General features: G+C 58.5%; 1 protein-coding gene across 10 annotated transcripts in view; it reads left to right on the top strand.

Annotated features, from left to right (window-relative positions):
• ARAP1 (ArfGAP with RhoGAP domain, ankyrin repeat and PH domain 1) overlaps positions 1-15763 on the top strand; it is a 35710-nt gene extending 19947 nt beyond the window's left edge. For 7 of the 10 annotated variants that reach the window (XM_038128402.1, XM_038128448.1, XM_038128392.1 and 4 more), the window contains 27 exons: positions 104-309; positions 653-759; positions 842-1041; positions 1138-1223; positions 2399-2581; positions 3526-3700; positions 4726-4860; positions 5123-5258; positions 5761-5863; positions 5951-6146; positions 6492-6537; positions 6763-6926; positions 7230-7442; positions 8409-8514; positions 8738-8885; positions 9089-9172; positions 9331-9399; positions 9561-9678; positions 10485-10598; positions 11058-11200; positions 11738-11770; positions 12620-12702; positions 13165-13215; positions 13605-13668; positions 13833-13988; positions 14920-14957; positions 15139-15763. In XM_038128402.1, coding sequence (XP_037984330.1) covers positions 104-309; positions 653-759; positions 842-1041; positions 1138-1223; positions 2399-2581; positions 3526-3700; positions 4726-4860; positions 5123-5258; positions 5761-5863; positions 5951-6146; positions 6492-6537; positions 6763-6926; positions 7230-7442; positions 8409-8514; positions 8738-8885; positions 9089-9172; positions 9331-9399; positions 9561-9678; positions 10485-10598; positions 11058-11200; positions 11738-11770; positions 12620-12702; positions 13165-13215; positions 13605-13668; positions 13833-13988; positions 14920-14937 — 3137 coding nt within the window. In that variant the 3' untranslated portion in view covers positions 14938-14957; positions 15139-15763. Of the gene's footprint in view, positions 1-103; positions 310-652; positions 760-841; positions 1042-1137; positions 1224-2398; positions 2582-3525; positions 3701-4725; positions 4861-5122; positions 5259-5760; positions 5864-5950; positions 6147-6491; positions 6538-6762; positions 6927-7229; positions 7443-8408; positions 8515-8737; positions 8886-9088; positions 9173-9330; positions 9400-9560; positions 9679-10484; positions 10599-11057; positions 11201-11737; positions 11771-12619; positions 12703-13164; positions 13216-13604; positions 13669-13832; positions 13989-14858; positions 14958-15138 lie in introns of all 10 variants that reach the window. The other 3 variants (XR_005255867.1, XM_038128442.1, XM_038128434.1) reach the window with 3 other exon arrangements.
• The last annotated feature ends 1489 nt before the right edge of the window (positions 15764-17252 follow it).

The following is a 17252-nucleotide window of genomic DNA, read 5'->3' as shown; positions in this document are numbered from 1 at the left end:
GGTCCCTGTTCCCCAGCTCCTGTCCCTTCCCAGCCCAAGGGATGAGTCCCATTGGCTCCTGGGCTAAGGCTGATCCTGACCTGTCTCGCCTTTGGCCCCACAGCAGACCGCAATGAGTGGATACGGACCCTGCAGCAGATTGCAGAGGAGCGGAAAAGCAAAGCTGCAGTAGGGATGTTGATGTCCTTAGCAAGTGACAGTGCCACTGAGCTAGCCGATAAGAGTGGCTTCCTGGAGCTGCGGGGCTTTAAGCACAAGCTCTTTGTGGTGGTGGCTGGGGACAAAGTGTTCCTTTACAAGAATGCAGAGGTGGGTTGCTGGGGGGGCTGTGGCACTGTGGGGACCCCTTCCCTTTGCACTCCCAGACTGAGCAGAGGAGCAGTGAGCCAGGGCACCCAGGCCTGCCACCATCCCTCAAACAGAGACAGCACAGAAGCCACAGCGTGCTGCCCTCTGAGCCCTCCCTCTCTGCTGGCTCTGGGCCTTGTGATCTCCCAGGAGCATGGCACCCATTGTAGCTGCTTCCAGTCTGTGGTGCCCTAGGTACACCCAGGATGAGAGCTGGGCAGTGAAGGGACAGTTACCCCAGCTCCCAGGCACTGGATCCCATCATCCATCCACCCCTTACCCCTTGCCCACCCTCCCCCACCAGGACTATCGGCTGGGGATTGGCATCACCTACATTGAGATGAATGTGGGGAATGTCAAGGAGGTGGATCGCCGGGGCTTTGACCTCACCACACCATACAGGATCTTCAGGTGAGCCCAGGGTGGGGAGGGGGTGCTGAGGGTGCTGCCCACCCCGAGCCATGGTATATATCACCCCTATCCCTCCTGGCAGCTTCTCTGCTGACTCGGAGCAGGAGAAGGAGGAATGGGTAGAGGCCATGCAGCAGTCCATCACTGAGGCACTCTCCAACTCGGAGGTGGCCGAGAGGATCTGGGCGGTGGAGTCCAACCGCTTCTGTGCCGACTGCGGCTCCCCCAAACCCGACTGGGCCTCCATCAACCTCTGTGTTGTCATCTGCAAGAGATGTGCAGGTACCCATATCCAGAGGGGCACAAATGGGGATCCCTGGGGACTTCCAGACCTTTCCCACCCCAAAATATGCCCCTAATGGCTCATCTCACTGGCAGGGGAACACCGGGGATTGGGCCCTGGCATCACCAAAGTCCGGAGCTTGAAGATGGACAGGAAGGTGTGGACTGAGGAGCTGATCAAGGTAGCAGCACAGACCAGTCCCAAAAAGCCCTTTTGGGGGGTAACACCCTGTTCCCTCTGCATTATGGAGCTGCTGGCTGTGGGCTGGGGGGGGGTGCTGGAGCCCGGCAGGGCTCTTCCAGGCTGATTCCAGGCCCTTGGGGGGACACCATGGTGTGGCTTGGCTAGGGAGAGAACCCCAAGCAGCCTTTCATTCTGTCCCTGTGGACCCCTGGCAGCCAGTTCAGCATGCCCGTAAGGACAAGCGGCACTTCGTGTGCCACAGACAGACGGTGTCTCTTTGTCCGTGGGTGCGTGGCTGTGGAGCGGCTGCGGGGCCGTGGCTGTGGGATCGCAGTAGGGCCAGGGGCAGGGCAGTTCTCCGATGCGGTACGGCCGCCGGCGCGCAGGAATGTGTCGGCGCAGCCAGGGCCGGGAATGGGTGGGCGGGGGGCAGCTGGGATTCGTTTCAAGACCTAACCTGGCAGCCATTTCCCGCCGGCAGAGCCTCGCTGGCTCCGTTCTTCCCATCCATCCTGCTCAGATCCTGCATTCCTGCTTGGCGTCCCACCCGCGCAGCCCCCGCCTCCAGCACTGCCTGCTCCCCGAGCTTCCAAACGCTTCCAGCTGCTGCCTGCGGCTGCTCCCTTTCCCCTCCCCTCTCCGGGAACCCTGCCTGAAACCACCCCAGCTTCCCCAGGGCTCCAGCTCGCACCGCCCCTTCTCCACTCTCATGCACTCTTTCCGCTCCTAAGAGCTGCGGGGAGCTGGCGGTGCCCCGTGGGTCTTGAGGAGATGTGTCTCCCTGATAAATCTCTTAATGGCATTGCTCAGCTGTGGGTAGCGGGATGGCAAGGGGCCGCCAAAAGCAATTTGAATCTGTCCCCATGGGTACCGAGCACCACCCCACCTCCCACAGCTGGGTGCTGCTTTCCAGATGTGCTTTTCCGGGGCTGGAAGGGGAGTTGGCGGTTATGGGGACTGTCAGATGCTGAGTGCCTGCAGTGGGTGGGTGGCTGGGTGCACCTGCACCCTGCCCGCCCCCACTGCCCACTCCCCTGCACCACCGGTGCTCTTCCCGCACCCCACTGTTCCTCTGGGGCAGCACCCTGCCCCCCAGCAAAGCCCCGCCACATGCCCCAGCAGTATTAGTGTCCAGCAGGTCACATTAGTGTCTCCTTGTCATTGTTTCCACAGCTCTTCCAGCACTTCGGCAACATAATGGCCAACCAGTTTTGGGCTGCAAATGTGCCTCCCAGTGAGGCCATCAGCCCCACCAGCGGCAGCCAGGAGAGGAGGCGCTTCCTCATCGCCAAATACCGCGAGGGGAAGTACCGACACTACCACCCACTCTTCGGAAACCAGGAGGAGCTTAACAGGGTCAGTTCCCTCAGGGAAGGGCATCCGCTTGGGGGTTCTGCCTGAGCTGGGGTCCTGAGGCTCTTTGGGGAGTGAAGTCTTTGTTGAAGCAGACTGCCCACCATTCCTCCCTGCCTGTATCCCCCCCAGCCCCCACTGCATACCCTGTGTCCTTACTGTGCACCCCAAGCCAAAGTCTGGGATCTCCAGGAAGGATGACCTGGCTGTGGGGACAGGGTAACATCTCCGCCGTGGGGTGTAACCAGCTTCATGTCCAGGCTGGAGAGCCGTGTCCGAGATGAGATCTGCCTGCCACAGCCAGGCAGCCCCAGGGTTTACCTCTCCCTGGCTTGGAAATTGTTTTGGGTTCAAGCTCTGGGCTGGATAGGGCTTAGGGGAGCTGGTGCTGGGGGCACACCCCACTTGAGACAGCTTGACATCGCTCCCCAGGACTACCTGGCCAGCACTCCTTATCACCACCTGTGGCACTCATTCCCAGTGCTGGCTGTTGACAGGGTGCCAGACTAGGGCGGTCACACAAGGAATATGAGGCATGGAATGTCGTCCTGGCACTCTGGCTACTGACCTTTGCCTCCTGCTCTGCCATGGCTTTGTCCCTGCCGTGGCTTCTCCAGTGTTTTTACAAGCCGTGGGGGTACACGGGGGGCCCAGTCAGCCGAGGGAATTCGCATGTGGGCTTGTTTGTTTTCCTACTCTGGCTCGGCCGGCCCGCCCCGCTGCTGTATGACTTCACCCCGGCTCCTTAAGGGAGGGATTCGCTGCCGGCTCCAAAGTTTTTCTCCCAGTTTGAGCCTCCTTTGTTCTGACCAGGCGGCTGGGAGGTGGCCGGGAGGCGGCCGGGGGTCCGGCAGCTCACTGAACTCACTCGGCTCCTTTTGCTGGGGGTCTCCTCCTCCTCGGTGGGAGCCATCAGCTTCACCACTGGCCTTCTGGCTCTGCTGCAGGCTCTGTGTGCGGCTGTCACCACCAGTGACCTGGCAGAGACGCAGGCTCTGATCTTCTGTGGGGCATCGGTGACCTGTGACACCGGGGACCCCCAGTGCCCAACGCCCCTGGCCCTGGCTGAGAGAAGTGGGCAGCGGCTGCAGATGGAGTTCCTGCTCCACAACAAAACCTCAGGTAAGGGCTGACCCCCTTGAAGCTCCACCATGACCTCACACCCACTGACTTCATTTCTGGGGTGGTTTGGGGGACACAGCTATGCTTTGAGCTGGTCCCAGCTCTGTGTCCTGCCCAGCAGCTTCCTGGCAGGAGGCTCTCCATCTGCTGGCACTGTCGAGGGTCTGTGTACCCCACAAGAGGGAAGTGAGGCTTTGGGGAACCCCTGCACCCCTGGGGGCTCAATCCCAGCTGGGAACACAGGTCTGGAGCCCAGCTGGGGATGCAGGCTGGTGTTGCAGGTACCAGAAGGGATAGGAGAGAGTATTCCCACACCATCCTGGCATGCTGTGAGCATTCCAGGCAGCTTCAAGGGACATTCCTCTGTCAGATGGGCAGCCCCCACCTCCAACATGTCCCTGGGGCAGGAGGGCTACCCCCCTAATGACCAGTCCCATTCTGCTGGATGTGCACCCCAGCACCTGAACTTGACTCCAGGAGGGCTGACGGCACCCATGGGATCTGCACCCTAATACAGGTGTTGGGCAAGTGGGCAGGAAAACTTGGACAGGTGGAACAGAGGTGTGGGGGGCTGGCCAGCACCTGTCAGAGCTGTCACCTCCCTCCTTGCCTCGGCAGCCAAGTCTGTCCTCCATTCCTGCGGAAGTTGGAATTTGCCCAGGTCTGGGGCTGGCCCAGCTCTTCCTGACGTGTCAGCACTAAAGGTGTCTGGGAGAGCTGTGAGGCCTCCCAGGCCACCCCAGTGAGCCAGAGAAATCCAAAGCTTACGCTCACATTGTTCCCATCCAGTCCCAGCTCAATGCTTAGGGAGCGGCTTTGGGGAGGACTCAGGATGTGGAATGACTTCCAGGCAGCCCTGGATTTGGATACGAGCACTGTTCCTTGCACCCCAGCTGCGCTGTGGTGGGAGCTCGGGGTGCAGCCTGTGAGATGCTCCTTGTGCTGAGATGGGGGAAACCCAGCTGCCTTGTGGGGCTGGGGGAGGAGGGCAGCTCCCCATGACAGACTGATCTCCCTGCTTGCAGAGCCGCCACGCCTGGAGATGGTGTGCAGTGAGGAGAAGCCCTACTCTGTACACCTGCCCTCCGTTACCCACAATGGCTTCCTCTACAAGACTCCCTCCATGGTCAAGCCCATCAGTGAGCGGAAGGGCCTAGAAGGTACATATGTGAGACAGGGAGAAGGGAGCTGGGAGATTGATAGCAATTTCCCCTCTGAGGGGAAATTGCACCCTCCCCTGTTCTCTCAGGCATTGAAAAGGTGGTGGGGAAGTGCAGCACTACTTGGTAGCCTGGTTTGATGGGTGGTCACATCAGATGGGCACCCAGTGGGTGCTGCTGGAGTGCTCAGGCTGGTTTGGTGGGTGCCGTGGGGCGGGCCCGAGCTCAGGGAGGCTGCTCAGTGCTCTCCTGTGCTGTGCAGAGTTCAGTCGGCGGTGGTGCACGCTGCAGGATGGTGTGCTCAGCTACTATGAGAACGACCGTAACACTGTGCCCAATGGCGAGATCAGGGTGGAGGAAATTGTCTGCTTGGTGAACAACCCACTCCATGCCCATGGGTAAGGCTGCACTCCCCTGGAGCACCCCTACAGCCCCTCCGTTCCTGCATGGCCTGGCACAGCTGCAGTGGCCCCCATGAGGGGTGTCACAAGGGGACTATAGTCCCCAGCCCCACCAATGGCCCCTGAACCGATGGCTTTGCAAGGATTCTGTGTAAATAGTTTGCAGTCCCTTTGGAGCATCTTTCCGATACTTTTGTAACACCTCTACGACCTCTTTGCAGCTGCTTTGTAATCCCTTTGGAACCTCAGTCCAACTCTTTTGTAACCATTTTGTCACCCTTGTGCAGTCCCTATGTCTGCTGTTGGAATGCGTCTGGCAGCACAGGGATGCTGGAGTGCTTGGGGCCATGGTGGGGGGATCCCACATTAGATCAGCCATTGTTAGAGCCATCAGCAGCCATGCAGCAGGATGCTCCCACCCCTGGAATACCCCTATCGCCCACCCAGCTCTATCCCACCCTTGTGGGTACCCAGGCTCCGCTTTTCCTCTCTCCTGAAGGATCGAGAGCACATTTGAGGTGTACACCGAGGCAGATCGACTCTACCTCTTTGGTTTGGAGAGCCCTGACTCTGCTCGAGAATGGCTCAAGTCTATTGCCAAGGTGGGATGCAGGGGCCTGGGGTGGCCCTGGGTGCTGATGGCAGCTGGACGCAGTTGTGCTGATGGATTCCTCTCCTCCTTGGCTCAGTCCTTTGTCCACCCCTGTGCCGAGGAGCTGCTGGCGCTAGACTTTGAGCGGCTTGGCCGGCTGAATTACAAAGGAGGTCTCACCCTGGAGCGTGCCCAAGAGGGCTGGTTTGCCCTGGTTGGCTCCACTCTCCATGTCTGCTCTGAGGATGGTCGTAGGCAGGAGCCTCTCCAGCTGCGCAAGCTGCAGGAGCTCTGTGAGTATCCTTGCCCTGCTGGCGGGACTCCCCTGGCTGGGGAGGAGGGCGTGTTCCCCAAATCCTGCTCTTGGGTACACCTAGCTTTTGGTGGGAGGCTGGTGGAAATCGTTCCTGTGGAGCTCAGTGTCCCTTGAAAGAGAGGGAATGCAGCTGTTCTTTTTCCTCTCCATTCTCTTCCCCCTCTCCATCCTCTTCCCTCTCTCCATCCTCTTCCCTATCTCTGCTTGTCCCATTTGGACTGGAGCCCGACCTGTTGGCAGAGCCTCCCACAGCATGTGGGTCTAGGGGAGCTGTGGCACCCCATGTTCCTGTAGGTGATTGGCTCCCTGCCTTCCTTTCCAGCCATCCAGGGGGACCATGAGGTTCTGGTGTTGGTGGAGAGGCGGAGGTAAGAAGGCGGAGGAAAAGGCTCCCACCCACCTTCCCCCTTCCCCAGCCAAATACCCCTCCTTGTTCTGGAGTGTCTTTACACTCCCTGCCATGACTATAGACTCCCAAAATTGAGTTGGGATCACCTGCAGGCCCCCAGGGCCAGCCTTCCTGGGGGTTGCAGACATGCAGTGGGGTGTGGGGGGAACATGTAGCCCCCTGCTGAGCCTAGGCATGCTGGCAGGACGCTGTACATCCAAGGGGAGCGGAGGCTAGATTTCCTGGGCTGGGTCCATGCCATCCAGAAGGCTGCGAGCAGCTCGGGAGACACCTTGTCGGAGCAGCAGCTGACAGAGTCGGACGTCCCACTGCTGGTGGACCGCTGCATCGACTACATCACTCAGTGTGGTATGGATCAAGTCCTGGGATGCTGGCAGGGACCAGAGCGTGGCATTCACGTCACCCCACTGCTGTGGTGTGGCAGGCTGAAAACCCTACATGCTTGTGATACGTGATTCCCTCTCTCCCTGAACATCTGCTGCAGCTCTGTGGGAGGGCTCCAGCTCTAGCCGGGCTTTGTCTCCAGTCACAGGAACACCTGCAGGATGGGATACTCTGTGACACCTGGCAGTGTTTGATAAGGAGCTGGTGGGCTGGGAGTGGGGTCTGTCTCCTGCAGAGGAGATCTCATTCCCACTGGCTCCATCACAGGGCTGACGTCTGAGGGAATCTACCGCAAGAGTGGGCAGAACTCCAAGACCACCAGCCTTCTGGAGGCGCTGCAGCGGGATGCACGCTGCGTCCGCCTAAAAGAGGGCGAGCACCAGGTGGACGATGTTGCCAACACCCTCAAACGCTTCTTCCGTGACCTTGGGGATGGGCTCTTCACTCGGCGGTGGGCCCCAAAGTGGCTGTGGGCAACGGGTGAGCTCTGGGGGCTGCTTGGGGGTGGCAGGAGGAGGGGCGTGGGCCACCCAGTTCTGGGCAGATAATTTGTCCCCTTCATGGGTTGGAGAAACATGTCTGGGCTCCACATGTTCCCCTGTGCTGGGGTCTCAAGTAGTGGGTGGGAAGTGGGGTGTGTTCATGCTGCCCCTGTACAGACTCATGCTCTGGCAAGGGTGGGGCTGAGCCAGCGGGGACAGTCAGATCCCTCTTCCCTTCTGGATCTGCTCACTGGACACTTGGGATAGATGCACCCAGCAGAAAAACAGACACAAGCTGTGTCCCCATGGAGCTGGGATGCTCTGGCTTCAGAGAGCTGGGATGGTCCAGCCTTGTGATGCTCCAGCTCTGTGGAGCTGGGATGCTCTGGCCCCATGATGCTGGGATGCTCCAGTCCCATTATGCTGAGATCCTCTGTTCCCATGAATCTGGGGTGATCTAGCGCTGCAGAACTGGGATGCTGTAGCCCCATGGAACCAGGGTGCCCTGGCCTTACAGGTCTGGGATGATTCAGCCCCATAAAGCAGGTGTGCTGTCACCCCATGGACCTGGGATTCTCCAGGCCTAGATGCTCTGGCACCTTGGAACTGGCAGGTTCCAGCCCCATAGAGCTGAGATGCTCTTTCCCCATTCAGCTAGGGTGCTTCAGCCCCATTGAGCTGGGACAGTCTGGCTACATGGAACTGGAGTGCTTTGGCTCCATGATGCTGGGATGCTCCAGCCCCATGATGCTGGGTTACTCTGGTCCCATTATTCTGGGATGCTTCAGCTCCAGCATGCTCTGGCTCTGCAGACCTGGGATGTTCACTGGCCTCATGGATTTGGGATGCTCCATCCCCGCATTGGGTTTGGAGAGGGGAAGCGAAGTGTGTAGAAGGGATGGTGTGGCCCTGGGCCTTAATCTCCACTTTGTGCTCCTTCATGTTCATTCTCTCCCTCTGGCAGTGCTGGAGGATGAGGGGGCAAAGGTTGGCGAGTACCGGCAGCTCTTGGCTGTCCTCCCTCCAGTGAACCGGGCCACACTGAAGGCGCTCATCAATCACCTCTTCCGGTATGGCATCGACCCCTTGGGCATCAACCTCCCCACTGTGGGGTCTTTGGTGGCTCTGGGGTGTGGGAGAGCCCTTATCCTTTCGCTCATGTCCCCAGCAAGGAAAGGAGTTTGGGGTCAAGCTATGCCCGATGCCAAGCGTCAGGGGTTGTCCTGCACAGGGGTTGAAGAGTGGGGTCTGGGGAGGGCTCTGGGGCAGGAATCTTGACAGAGTTTCTCACAGGGTCCAGTGCTTCTCTGGGGAGAACCAGATGAACACACACAACCTGGCCATTGTCTTTGGGCCCACACTCTTCCAGACGGATGGGAAGGACTACAAGGCAGGACGTGTGGTGGAGGACCTCATCAGTCACTATGTGGAGATCTTTAACGTAGGTTCACCCCTGGGTCCCAGTGTGCAGACATTCACAGGGAATGGAGAGGTGGAAGGAAGAGGAAATCTGGTCTGCTCTGTCTGTAGACATCTTGCTTTGGAGACAAGGGGAGAGAGGATCATGTCTTTTCAAACCTTGGAAAGTAGAAGCCTGGAGCCAGAATGGTCTGGTCAGCTCTGATGGCTTCTCTTCCCTGGCAGGTTAATGACCAAGAGATGAAGAAACAGCAGGATGAAATCACAGCCATCATGAAGATGCGGGAGGCATCATCCAGCGGAACACAGGTGGGTCCTGGACATGGGGACATCTTCTCCTGGAGCTCTCAGTGTCTATTGTATCATCTCTTGGACATGCCCTGGGCAAGGGATGTCCACACTGGTGAAGGGAATTTCACCCACACATGGGAAGCTACAGGTTGAAGCCCTTTACTGTTGCCCTCCAGCAAGCTGGTGACTTCATCTGTACTGTCTACCTGGAGGAGAAGAAGACAGAGACAGAGCAGCATGTCAAGGTGAGTGGTTGGGCAGAGGGTGAAGAGGGGACAGGGGTCCCTTTGTTGTATGTCCAAGCCTCTGTGGTGGCATGGGGACTCACGCTGAGCTGGACGTCTGTGGTGTGAGGATGGAAGGGCCCTGGGCACTGACTGATGGAGACTTGCCCCCTCCCTCTCAGATCCCAGCCACGATGACGGCTGAGGAGCTCACCTTTGAGATCCTGGACCGGCGGAAAATTGTCATGAAGGAGAAGGACTACTGGAGCTGCTTCGAAGTGAATGAGAGGGAAGAGGCAGGTTGGTGCAGGGGTATGAGGATGGTGATGAGGAGAGATGATGTTAGAAGTGGAGATGGGGATACAGATGGGGATGAAGTTAGAGATGGGAATGAAGTGGGGATGAGGATGGAGTAAGGATGGGTATGGGGATAGACATGCAGATGGAGATGGCAATGGATATAGGGACCGGTATGAAAAATCTCCCCTTGTGATTGCACCATGGAGCAGTCTGGGATGGGCTCCAGGTGCTCAGGGGAGGACAGTTGCTTACCTCAACCAGCTTGCACATGGCCGAGTACTGCAGATGGGCTGAAGTTTGGGCCAGGGCATCTGCCTGTATCCATAGGAGTTCAAGTGCCTTTGAAGCTTTGATGGAAGGAGGTATCCAGGTTCTCTGGCCACCAAAGTGAGCAGCTCTGTGTTGGCCATAGGCAGCAGCAAAGGAGACATCAACAGAAACAGGATGAGAGCCTGGTCCTGCCTGCTGGTGTCTTGAGCTCCTGCTGTCAGTGGGTGGGGGTCAGTCTTTCCTAGGTAACAAGTGACAAGACAAGAGGAAATGGCCTCAAGTTATGCCAGGGGAGGTTTAGGCTGGATATTTGAGAAAATTCCTTCAACTAAAGACTTGTCCAGCCCTGGCAGAGGCTGCCCAGGGCAGTGGTGAAATGTTCCTGGAGAAATTGACAAGACCTGTAGGTGTGGCACTTGGGGACATAGTTTAGTGGCAAGACAATGTCAGACCCTCAGGACACAAGTGTGACACTCTTTGGATGGGAGCTGGCCCTGGGTGCACTTCCTGAGACCTGACTGTCCCCTGACTTACAGAGCGGCCCTTGCATTACTCAGAGAAAGTTCTGCCCATCCTGCACTGCCTGGGGACAGAGAGTTACCTGGTGGTGAAGAAGCAGATGTCCATGGAGAACATGCTCATCTACCTTGGTGAGAGGCAGGAGCCATGGTCTGGGCAGGGAGAGAAGGAAGGGGATGGGATGGGATGGGATGGGATGGGATGGGATGGGATGGGATGGGATGGGATGGGATGGGATGGGATGGGATGGGATGGGATGAGATGAGGATTGAACACTGATGGGGATGCAGAGTGGAGGGGAGGGGATGGAGAAGGGGTTGGGAATGGGGAGGAGGATGGTATGAGATCCAAGTAGGCACCACTTTGTTAGCATGTGACTTGTAGTCCCCTAATAGAGTGTCATAGCCAAATGCTGTGCCCAGAGCAGTAGGGAGGCTGATCCTGCCTGCCCTGCCTGGCCTGTGAGTTGAGGGGCAGCATTCTACAGCAGCTGGAGGGCTGCTGTTACAAGGGGCGAGGGTCTGGCTGTGCCCTCCTTGGGGGTCCTGTCTCCCCTGGGAGGCTGGAGCCGCTCAGGCATGTGCCTCCAGCCAGCAGAGTGGGTGACTGCAAGCATGGCATGATGAAATTCCGGGAGGAGAGGAACCTGCTGGGGCTTGGGCTGAGCACTGGCTTCCACGATCGCTACTTCATCCTCAACCACTCCTGGCTGCGCCTCTACAAAGAAGTGCGGGTGAGCCCTGCCTTCTCCTTCCCCTTCTCCTTCCCCTTCTCCTTCCCCTTCTCCTTCCCCATCTCCTTCCCCATCTTCTTCCCTTCTCTGGCCCTTTCCTGGCCCTTCTCTGGCCCTTCCCTGCCCTGCCCTGCCTTGCCCTGCCGCACTGTGACTTTCTGGAGATTCTCTGAGGACACGGGACTCATGTAGGCTGACATTGCTCAGGCAGTGCAGGCAGCAATGAGGTTGCCATGGCACAGGCAGCACAGGCAGCCATGGGCAGTGTGGGCAGTGCCAGAACTGGGCCCTGAAGTGCTGTCACCCAGACCTGGAGCAGATCCTGGAGTTCCTGGTCAGTGCCAGGGCTGAGGGGGGACATGCTGGCATACTGGCTGTGCAGTGACAGCCCCTCTGTGGCCCCAGTTCTTGGTTGCCCTGATGTGACACTGCACCCTAGCACATTACCACTCCATCCCTATGCCCTGCTCATGGGCACCGGGGGCTGCAGGGAGGGGTCCCCCACCTCTGCGTTAACCCTTCTCCTCTGTTGAACAGAGCCTGAGGCAGCGGAGCCCCCTCTTGGAGAGCGTGAGTAGGGAGGGGAGCTGGGGACTCAGCTGGGGTGCAGGGGCTCCCATGCCCTCTGCCCTTACAAGTGTGCCCAGAGTTGACCTCAGATCCAATCCAGGGTCAGTCTCAAATCCAATCCTGCAGCACACATGTGCCATTCACTGGAACTGTCCCTGGTGCTACCAGCTCTTCCCATTTGGCCCTTCTGGCTTGTGGGTCCCGCTGTCCTTCACTCCAGGCAGTCAGAGCTGGGTCTGGGGAAGGGACCAGAGAGGATAGGGATGGGCTGAGCTGCTTCCCCATCCCGCAGGCATTGGATCGGGCTCTTGTAAGTCAAAACTGCTTGCATGTGAACATGGAGGGAGGGTCCCCAGTGTGGCACCTGCTTCTGCATCATGGCAAGGCACAGCCAGCACTGTAAAGGTCCTCATGCTGTGTAACCACGACGGCAGTGGGACGCTTAGGGATCTGCTCTGGGCAGAGTGGGTCCGGGTCTGCCACTGCCATGGCTGTGGCCATGATGCTGAGGAGGGGTATGAGGTGGGATCCCATGAGGAATGTCTGTTGCCAGACTCTCAAGACCCTGTCACAATGTGCAAGTCCTGGTCCCAGCTCAGAAGGCAGCTGGCACTGGCTAGGGGGGACAGGCCACCTGTGTCCCTTTCCTGCTACCTGTGGCCCTTGCCATGGGTGACAGACATACGCTCTGCTCCATGCTGGTCTCACCCTCCTCCCTGTCACCGCATCACTGCAGCTTTTCCTCCCTGCTGGGGGGCGGATCCTATCCCAGCAACGGTGGGGACTGTGGTGGGTGGGGATAGATCTGGCAGCAGCCATCAACCCAGTGTTGGTTCCCTGTTCCCCCAGAGTCACAAGCCAGAGAAGGAGTGGCCTGTCCGAAACCTGAAGGTCTACCTGGGCGTTAAAAAGAAGCTTCGACCCCCGACGTGGTGAGCAGCAAAGGAGCGGCCTGTGGTGCCGAAGGATGAGGATAGGAGTGGAAATGGGGACAGGAAAAAGGACAGGGACAGTTTTGACTGCTGGACCCGTCCCCTGCTGGCCAAGCCTCCTGCCACCAGGTGTCAGAGCAGCCCTGTAGCTCGCTTCTGCAGCCCGGTCCAACCAGCTGGGCTGTCCCCGGCACTGTCCCCAGCCCTGTATTCGGCGCTGTCCCTGCCCTGTCTTTCTCCCGAGCCCTATTCCTGGCACTGTCCCGGGGTGTGTTTGTGCGGCTGAGGGGATTTGCAGAACTGAGGGAGGGTTTGTGGGGCTGGAGTGGGCTGTTGCAGGGACAGTGGGGGGTTTGCAGAGATGGGGGTTGGAAGGGATGAGAGGGGTTTGCTGGGGTACTTGGCCAGCAGAGGACGGCTCCGTGGGCTGTTGGGATTCATGTTTTTACTCCTCTCTTCCAGCTGGGGTTTTACAGTATTCTACGAAAACGAGAAACATGAGAAGCAGCAATGGTGAGGGAAGGCGACACGGGATACTAAAAGTTCTCCCTGGGACAGACAGACAGACACATGGCAGCTCTCTGGAGCCTTTGCCATGCAGGGGGAGATGGGGAATCGTAGAAATCATGAAACAATTTGGATGGGAAATTACCTTGAAGATCATCCAGTTGCACCCTCCTGACATTGGCAGGGACATTATATGTGTGGAGACAGCCTGGCTGAGCGCTCCTGGCCTCATACAGGTTCCCCGTGAGGCCTGCGGCTGTCCCCTTCAGTCCCCTGGGGTCTCATGCAGAGCAGCAGCTGAGGTCTCTGGAGCAGGCAGGTGTCCCTGGAGTGGGCAGAGGGGACACCCTACTTGCCTCCACCACCTCCTCTGGCTGCTGACACTGTTTCCACAGGTACCTGTGCTGTGACACCCAGGCTGATCTGCGGGAGTGGTTTGCCACCTTCCTTCAGGTGCAGGTAGGGAGTGGGCTGGATGATCACTCCCTGTAAAAGTGGGGCACCCCATGGGGTGCATCCCTTTGGGATATCCAAGCGTCCCTAAATACCAGCATCCCAGGGCAAAAGAGAGGTCCTGGGGTGGATGAGTCTCTGGTCTCCCTCACCGTCCCCTCTATCTGCAGAATGGGGGTGCCCTGTGGCCCTCGGAGCGTCCCAAGATGCGGGTGGCGCGGCCGCAGCAGGATGCCAGGTTGGGTAACATCTCCCTCATCCCGCTGCGGGGCAATGAGAGCGAGATGCGGAACAGTGTGGCTGCTTTTGCTACTGACCCCCTAACTGTGAGTGATCTGGGGGCACTGGATGCTCCTCCATGCAGGGCTGCATCCTCCCTGCATCACATGTTGGGCGGGTCCTGGTCTCCAAACCTGGGTGGGGGGTGTCCTGGCTCCCACTCCTGCTCCCATTACTTATGTACTGCATCATCTCCAGTGATGGATCTGGGGGGGCTAGCTGATCCTTTGAGGGCTGGTGGAGTCTCCTGCATCCAGGGGGTCCCAAATCATGTGATGCAAAAAGAAGGGATGCTGCCATGCTCCTGATTTTTCCTCTAACAGGGTTGGGTTTTCTGTCCTGGTCACAGATCACCTCCCCATCCTGCTGTCTTGTCTGTCTGCAACAGCTGTCCTGCCTGAGGGGTGTCTCCCATCGAGTGTCCCTCAACCATGCGGGTGCTGGTGCTGGACTCTTGCCCAGCCACGGGGCTGGTGGTGGGACAGAAATGATCCCACTGCCTCCAAGCCAATTGCTTGGACCCTCGTTGCTGTTATAAACCAGGGGACAGGGCTGTGCCAGGGAAATCCCCCACCAGCATCAGTTGGGCATCACCCAGTGAGTGCTCAGGGATGCCCCAAGGGCAGAGAGCAGCGTCTTTGCTGCCTTGGAGTGCCCGCACAGGCTCAGGTTTATAACAGAGGGCAGTGGGGAAACCTCCAGGGGCTTTGCTGTGGGCTATGCTTCACAGTGTGCTTGTGGTGGTGTGGTCTGGTGCAGGGGACCAGCACCCCAGGGTTCCCAGGGGACAGTGGGTGAGTGTCCCCCACCATGGGGCCAGCATGGGAAGAGGTTCTGGAACTGCAGTGACCCTGGGGCAACCATAGTTTCTTTTGCTGGGCATTTTCCCTGTGTCCCCCTGGGTGCCATGCTGCCAGTGATGCACAGACACGGAGGAGGCTGAGGATGAAATGTGATCTGTCTGCCCTTTGTCCCCAGCTTCTGCGGAACGTCTGAGCTGGAAAACTGACATGCCAGTGAGTTTTCCCCCTGCCTGCATGCCCTGTCCTGATCTGAGGACAGTGGGAGCCAATGGCTCTGTCTGTCCTATTGCCATCCTGGCTTGGGGACATGGCACGTATCCCCAAAGGTGAAAAGGGGTTGGAAGTGCCTGCTCTCTCCCCTTCGCTGACACTTTGCTCTCCACTTGTGCCACAGGTTCATCTCCAAGTGGGGCAGCCCTCGGGGTCTTGTGCCAGCCCCGTACTCCGGCACCTGCCAGGGTCCTGTTGCCTCCAGAGCCTCCACTGGGCCTTCTCATCTTCCACTGTGGGGACCACAGGCAGCCAGGAGGGGAGATGGCAGCGAGGCCACCTCCCACCCCAGCAGAGCTGGGCTTGGGAGCCACTGCCAGACAGCCCACAGGATGTCAGCCCCCTGACTCTGTGCCCCAGTTGCCTTTGGCCACCACTTCTTTTCCCAGCTCTGGGATGAGAAGCAGATCCTGGCTGGGAGCTGCAGTCGAGGTCTTCTACATTTCCTCTTTCATCCCCTATTTTTAAGTCTTTCTCCTCTAAAATGATAAGGCAGGTGGGAGCTCCCCTTCCTGTGGGATGCTGCACTAGCCCTTCTCATGGGATGCATGCCTGGCCCCAGGCACCGCCATCATCATACTCCTATCACTCCTGGGTAGGGCAGGATGACAAGAGCCTCAGTATTCACCCAGCACTGGGAAGGGGATGCCCCTGGTCTCTGTCCTCCATCCATCAGGATGGAGATGGCAGGAGCAGCCTCTGCGTCCCACTACCGCCTCTTGACGATATTAAAGGTCTTAAGAAACAAAGTGGGAGTGTTCAGGTCTCTGCCAGCTGCACAGGGCAGGGGACACCAAGAGCGGGCAACTTGGAAGTGCAGAAGGACAGTCCTGGATGCACCTGCTGTGTGGTTGCCAGAGAATGGGTGCCGTGGAGAAGGCAGTGAGCTGCCCTTTTGGGGACAGAGCAGTGGCACCCCAGTCCAACAATCCTCTGCTGTGATTGCTGAGCCTTGCTAGTGCAGCCAGAATGCTGGCCACTGCCAGAGTTGGTGTCTGTGCTGGACTGCCACTGTACATCACCAGGAGTGGGTGGGAGCTACCAAGAAACATGTGTGCAGGTGTGTTTCAGGGCCTGGGCCCTTGCAGTGTGAGGCACTATGGGCATTTCAAAGCCAGACGCTGGGAGCTGTCTCTTTGGATCATGGCAGCCATAGGAACTCCTCCCCGTAGCCTATGGCTGATCCTGTGTGCTGCTGCTGCCTGCCAGTGCTTGTGACCTTGGAACTTGCCATGGAAACTCTTTGAGTTTCATCTCACAGCCATTGTAGTGGGGAATATCGTTGGAGCTCAGCCTGAGTGGCAGAAGGTAGCTGGGATTCTGCTTTCCCTGGTTTCCAGGGATGTGGGAATACTAATCCCTACAGATGTGGGGATGCAGGGCTGATGGGAGACAGAGATGCTGGTCCCCAGGGATGAAGGGATTGCAGGGGGCTGGGTGTAACTGCAGGGCTGGGAGCATCACTGCCTGCTGAGTTGTCTGTGGCAGCCCTGGGTGGGGGTGTCCCACCGCCCCCTCCTCACGCTGAGCCACCACAGGGGCTGTTGGTGAGTCATGCGTGGGAGCAGGAGGGCTGTCAATCACCTGCAGGCGCTGCCGGGGTGCAGGATGGTGGCAACGGTGCTGGCAGTGTCACCTGCAGTGCTGGAAGGGGTGGAGGAGCCACTAAGAGGGAGACAGAGGGAGGGCACCCTGTGTCCCCACCTCCCCCTGAAAACAGCATCCTGCAAACCTCAATTATACCAGTGTGTGGCTAAGGCCCCTCATTGTTCTGGCAGGGTGGGTACCCAGGTGTTGGGAAGGGCAGGAGAGCCTTCACCACCCCTGGTTTCATGACCTCTCTCCTATTCTGCTGTGCCAGGTTGCTTCATGGGGCTTCTAGTGCCCAGGACTCTCTGGGCCAGGAGCAGATGTCTGGCACCAAACCCCAGGGATGTGCCAAGAAATACCATTAGTGCTCGATATTGTTAGATATCCATCCATTCACTCACTCACTCACCCACCCTTCCCTCCCTCTCTCCCTCCCTCCTGCTCTCCCTCCCTTCATCCATCCATCCCTCCATGCATCCATCCCTTTCTCCCTACCTCCCCCACCTCTATCTTTCCCCTGCCCTACCACCATTCCCTCAATCCACTCCCTCCTTCAGCAGCCTACCTGTCTCTGGCCATGCAACTGTCCCTCTTACCCTCATTCCCAGTCTTTCACTGCTAGGACATCCAACCTCTTCATCTTGCCCT

Source organism: Motacilla alba, chromosome 1 (genome assembly GCF_015832195.1).
Source record: "Motacilla alba alba isolate MOTALB_02 chromosome 1, Motacilla_alba_V1.0_pri, whole genome shotgun sequence".
Classification (NCBI taxonomy): domain Eukaryota; kingdom Metazoa; phylum Chordata; class Aves; order Passeriformes; family Motacillidae; genus Motacilla; species Motacilla alba.
Note: the sequence above shows the minus strand (reverse complement) of the source record. Positions and strands in the feature narration are given on the sequence as shown.